The sequence below is a fragment of the Bacillus rossius genome, chromosome 1 (assembly GCF_032445375.1).
Source record: "Bacillus rossius redtenbacheri isolate Brsri chromosome 1, Brsri_v3, whole genome shotgun sequence".
NCBI classification, from domain to species: domain Eukaryota; kingdom Metazoa; phylum Arthropoda; class Insecta; order Phasmatodea; family Bacillidae; genus Bacillus; species Bacillus rossius.
Window position 1 is genome coordinate 298,454,220 of NC_086330.1, and position 6,000 is coordinate 298,460,219.

Below are 6,000 nucleotides of genomic sequence, written 5' to 3' on the forward strand. Positions count from 1 at the left end.
CCCGAGAAAACCCACACCGCCTCACGGTAAACGTCCTACCCCCACCCTCCCAGGAATGTAACCTGGATCGCCTTGTGAGGGAGGAGGGTACACTGTCAAGTTGTTGTGTCCGCGCTGAGGTCGTACAGTTTGGTGGCACTACGTATGTCCTGGTTTTACGTAGTAAGGCCCGTGCTACAATGACACGGAAACGGAGACGGATCACGTAAACGGAGACGGATCTCACAGAACAGTTTTTCTACAATAGCATGCAGACGGAGACGGGCCCGCACGGATTAGCTCGGCAATGGTGAGTTCTTCCGTTTATGTTGCTCCGTGCGACCACTAGAAGTCGAGTACTTGGCTCCGGTGGTAGCCATGTTTTTTTATGTTCTAAATACGTTAAAAATTGTATCGACTACAAGAATAACTAGTGTTATATTTTGACTTTGTGGTTGATTTTTACTATATATATGTAAATTTTGCCCGTGCTATGATCTTGAAGCATATTATATTTTTTAATCAAATTAATACTTTGCAACCTTGAAATGCATTCTCATTGTTTACCAGTTTTACGTTTCCATGCAATGTAAAAGCAGAAGAGACGCGATAGTGAAATGTTCCGGGAAATTTGTCTCCACTTACGTGATCCGTCTCCGTTTCCGTAACATTGTAGAATGTGCCTAACAGTTACATATTCATGTATATACAATGGCAATTTATGTTTTATGTGTCTTTACATTTAATAGCTTTAACGAAAACTTGTGTTTGTTGAAGTATCTCGTGTAATTAAATGCACATGTCATTATGTACATCAGTTTTTTTTTTGACAAATCTTTTGGAAAATCGTAAGGTAATGTACTAGATGTATAGGTTTATTTTTTTTCACTCGAGGTTAAATTACACAACACTCTTAAGGGCAAGAAAGTGCCATCTTGACTTCATCAGTTTATATGCCATAAATATTTTCTATCATTTGATTTTCCCAATTAGGCTGTTTTAAAGCATTGTATGTAATTTAATGGACAGTCTTATATTAATAATGGCTGTTACTAGAAAAATCTATTTTCCCTGTGAGGTCATTGGCTTTTAGTATTTAAATTATTCTTGAGAATAACTAAAACTGCAATAATACTTTCAATAGACGCTAAAATTATGAGCTATGTAAATATCTTTACAAGTGATCTATTGTTTAACAAAGGCAAATTTTCATTGCAAAAGATAAACAATTATTGTGGCATAAAATCTGTTGAAAAAAAAAATATGGTTGGAAAAAATAAATGTTAAACTAATGTTTGAGTGGGGGAAAAAACGCGTGACTTTGTTGAGGCTATAAGGATTCACAGTATCACGCGGAAACTATCAAACCTCCGACCTCGTATTCTCGAGAAAAAAAACTGCGTGACACAAAATAATAGAGAAATGAGATTTACGATATATTATGGTCTATGCTCTAGGTATCTGTGTGTGCCTGTATCACTGTAATAACTTTGCGACCTCCAAGTCTATAAGTTCCATTATTATCCAGAATTTTTGTTACTACACTATGTCCAAGATAAGGTGTCGCTTTTTTACATGTGATTTACTTTGATAACAAAATAATGTGACGTAATAAACAAAACAAACACAAATAGAAGTAACATCGCAGTAGCTAATAATAAACTAATATTAATTTAGTAAAAAATTTAAGATTTTTTCATTTGTCAAATTCTAAGTGATCCTTACTAGTATAATTATTTATTATGTTCTGGTACAGGATTCAGTATAGGGAACCAGGAATCCAGACCCTTTATTGAATGACATCATAGTTACCATCTTGGATGATGTCATGGTCGCCATTTTGGACGAGCTTGTCTATTGGCCTTCACCTTGACCCCCCCCCCCCCTCCTCTTACCTTTATTACATTTTAAATTTCAAATATTATGTATTTCACCATTTCATACACCATCTTAATTTTTCAACTAAGTAAATGTTTGGTTTTGAAAGTATTTATATTTAAAAACCCACTTATTGCATCTACTATGTTCTGGCACAAGATTCCCACTGAGGTTTAGAGGTGTCATCCACTATCTTGGATTACATAATGTCCACCATTTCGAAAGACCTTGACCATTGACCTTGTCTAATACGGTGGCCATGATGTCATCCAAGATAGCAACTGTATCATCAGCTCTCCATCCTGAATCCTGTGCCGAAACATACTCAACTACTACTATTATTACTATTACTACTATTATCCTTGTAGCACCTGTAAAAATAGTGACACATTTTATTGAATAGTTCACATTAGCTGAAATGTCCCAAAATCAATGAACATTTATGACGTTGTTTCTCTATGTTTGTTGCAGATGATGATACGTGTTTGAGAAGAAGCATTAATTCTTTCGTGGAATATTTCCCAGTGCGCCGAAAAAAGTTGAAAATATGTTGTTTTCCTTTGACTTGTTAAATCAAAAGTGTTTCATGCATGTTGCCTGAAAATTGAGAAAATTTACTTTTTCTATAAATAACGTATGTGAGTGTAACGTGTGTGTATGTGTGTCATGTTGGTAAAAAGTGCCCATATTTTTTGTAACATCGTAAAATTTCTTGTTAAAAAAAGATACAGTGTTGTTGAGTATGACTGTTAGGACACAAAAATTTCATCACAAATTTACTGGATGAAATATTTTAAAAATTATAGCTGTACTTTAAATTAAATGGCCGAATTGTTAAATGTTCAATCTGTAGTGTCTGTAGTGAACTATTGTTCTTTGAAGACGAGGTACATACATTTTGATATGTGTCGGCATTTAGCCGGGATTCTTTACGATAAGTGTTCACTCGTACTGATGAGAAACTATATGGCGTGTTATAACCAGATTACCCGAAAACATTTGTGCAAGTGTTGTTCCAAAGTTCAAATTGCTTTAAAAATGTTAATCGCGATACTTGGCCTGACTAAAATTATAGTCATTATAATAGGGGTTAATTAAAATGGTTAAGGTAATACCTAAGAGATTTTCAGATATTGTTAACTAGTTGTCTTGCAATATATATTATTCGAACACGTACTGTTTACCTACTGTTTTTGATTCGCAAACCTTTCAAGTTAAAATTTAAGTAGAAATAAGTAGCAATGAACATTGTATTACAAGGTTATCGAGATTAAACTTGGAACGAGAGATTGGCTTCATTCACGAAAATAGTTTTGTCTAAACTAATTAACTACGAGTGTAAAAAGATATGTTGATGTATCCAAATAGTAATGTAAGGATGTGTCCTTTATCTATGCAGCCAAATCAAGGAATCCTTTAATTGCAAGGCTCCACTCAGAGAGAAACTAACTTGAAAGTTTACCTGAATTCTTTCAACCCAAACACAACAATCAGCTGTATCGACAAGTATACACTTTTCTGTGAGTTAATATTTTCCTTTTTAAAAATTTCTCTCTTTTTTCACGCAATATTAAATTTACTCTTTCAAGTTAACCATTCCTCACACTAATTTATTTTAGTAAATGGAACAGAAATATTCATGTAACATTACAGATATTTGTATATTTGTACATGTACATAAAAACAACTGTATCGCTACCAAATAGTGTTCGCCGTATTACCGGGCATTTATACTTTTTGTTGTGCAAGTACCTCAAATAGTTAAAGTTATTTGAAAACCGTTCCCTTAATAGCTTTTCAGTACTGACTGCGAAAATTAATCATCATAATAAAAAAAATAAGTTCGAACATTGATTATTTGATTATCTTTTCCATGGTTAAAAAAATTATACTTGAATGAAACATCAATTAAAATATAAAATGTTTGTAAGAAATACTCAGAATTATTTCGAAAAAAATGTTATGTATGCAAAAATAACTATAGACATGTGTTGTACAAAGTTACAATAACTTTATTGTAGTAGGTACTACAAACTATATCTAGGCAACTAGTTTCCAAAGGAACCTTTTGTAAAAGTACTTTTTTCCTCTGTGCAGTAATAGATAATCATAAAATGGTGTGGACCAGTTAGCTGGGTAAGCAGCAGAAGATTTTTTCATTTTTACCAAACGATAGCACCACAAACCCCTCAAATGCCTCAAGGATGCGTGAAAGGACTCGTCATTTCACGCAAGTCTGCATCGCTATTCGGTATAGATCCTTGCAACTATTCAGAAGGTCAACGAAGATGTCTGTTGTCCTTTAATATACACTTTTAGAGTATTCTTCAGTCTAAAGTGTCCTAAGGAGATATTCTTAAACAGCATGTGTGTTGTGTACATTCAAATAGCAGCTTACTGACTTAAGCATCCTCATTACCCTGCTGCAGTTGTAAATAGTTATGTGTGAAAGTGATGAAGACCCTACCATATTGGTGAGGATAAGACCATTTACTATCAATTATCTTCCACATAGAGCAAAAAAAAACCTTAAGATACATTTCATTAACTAAATGTTTCTGCATGGTTACAGAAATATGTATGAAATGTTTTGTGCTTAATGGGTCTCGACCAGAAGAAAATATTAATATGCACAGTGGTAATTGCCCCCCCCCCCCCCCCTATTTTTTGCAACACCAAACTCAGATTATTTACGAGACTATAAAACACACTAAAATGATCATAAAAAAGAAATTTTTTTTGCAACATCAAACTACCCAACCCGATGTATAATACAGCTACATTAGCTATTGTTTGTGGGTCTTTGTTTCCAAGGTATGTCACAAAATGACATGGAAAGGCAACAAATGGTAATCAATAATATTTTTTGGAACGTTTTGACAATAGCAACAACGTTGCCTGTGTATATTAAAAATTAATGTTTACTTGTTACTTTAGAAGTGTTGTACAAAATGTATCTCGACCATTAATTTTTAAAGGCCAGGATTAGTTACTGGAGGTAAAAAAAAATCTCGAACATCACGCTTACTAAACATCAATGTTATCTGAAAATGCAGAGAAATGAGAAAATTTCTTGATCGTGATTTACAATACACCACAAACTGATAATAAAACACTAGTTGATTACAGGTATTCCTTACGAGTACACGTCGTATTGCCTAAAGTCATTTAGTCTAAAATGTTCTTTGCCTAAAGTCATTTAGTCTAAAATGTTCTTTAGGCGAAATGACTTTAGGCAAAAACACTTTTAGGCAAAACGACTTCAGGCAAAACGAATTTTAGGCAAATCGACTTTAGGCACAACGACTTTAGGCAAAACGACTTTAGGCAAAACGACTTTAGGCAAAACGACTTTTAGGCGAAATGACTTTAGGCAAAATGACTGTTGAGTAAGCTAAATAGGTGCCTAGAATTTTAGGCAAAACGACTTTAGGTAGACCGAATTTAGGAAAAAAGACTGTAAGGTTTGATTACTGCCTGAGAATGTGGAGTGGTGCTCTGCGAGTTTAGGCAAAACGACTTTAGGCAAAACGACATTTGAATACATAAATTTAATCTCTAAAATATTCAGAATAATACTTCGTTCACATTTGGCATAGATGGCGTGACTAGTAGTATATCTCGTAACAAAATGTTTAGCACAAGTAAAGGATCATTTAGTTCAGTTTAACCAAAACAGGTGGCGCTACAAGTCATATTTAAAACAATGAGTATGCTGGTTTAATTTCCGGTCACAAGGCTGCGTATAAGTACAAAGGAAAGCAATTTTATGAATATGCGTAAAATGTAAATTGGTTATATTATAATGTTTATAAGTAATAATTGTTTATAATACTAGTTCCGTTTAATATATTAGATTCACAGAACTAATTTTATTTTAAGACATGTGAGCTTTGTTTGAAGGTGTACATTTTATTTTAATTTTCATATATATCCATGATTTTGCTGTAGCACATATTTATTTAATAGAATGTGCTAGTAAAAACTGTTATCGCAACAGAGATTCGGCAATCCATGGCAATTGCAGACAGCATCGTACAAAATAGCACGACACTATAACCAAACAAACACCATTTTTATTAATAATAACATGTTATAGTATAAAGTTTCCCTGGACATGAATTACTAAAGTGAGTAGAAATT

The 6,000-nt window shown here is 33.5% G+C and overlaps 1 protein-coding gene across 1 annotated transcript in view; it reads left to right on the forward strand.

Annotated features, from left to right (window-relative positions):
* The window catches only part of LOC134527801 (uncharacterized), a 49,212-nt gene extending 46,053 nt beyond the window's left edge, over positions 1-3,159 (forward strand). Inside the window, exon 3 of the mRNA XM_063360749.1 lies at positions 2,329-3,159. Coding sequence (XP_063216819.1) covers position 2,329 — 1 coding nt within the window. The 3' untranslated portion in view covers positions 2,330-3,159. The remainder of the gene's footprint in view (positions 1-2,328) is intronic.
* The last annotated feature ends 2,841 nt before the right edge of the window (positions 3,160-6,000 follow it).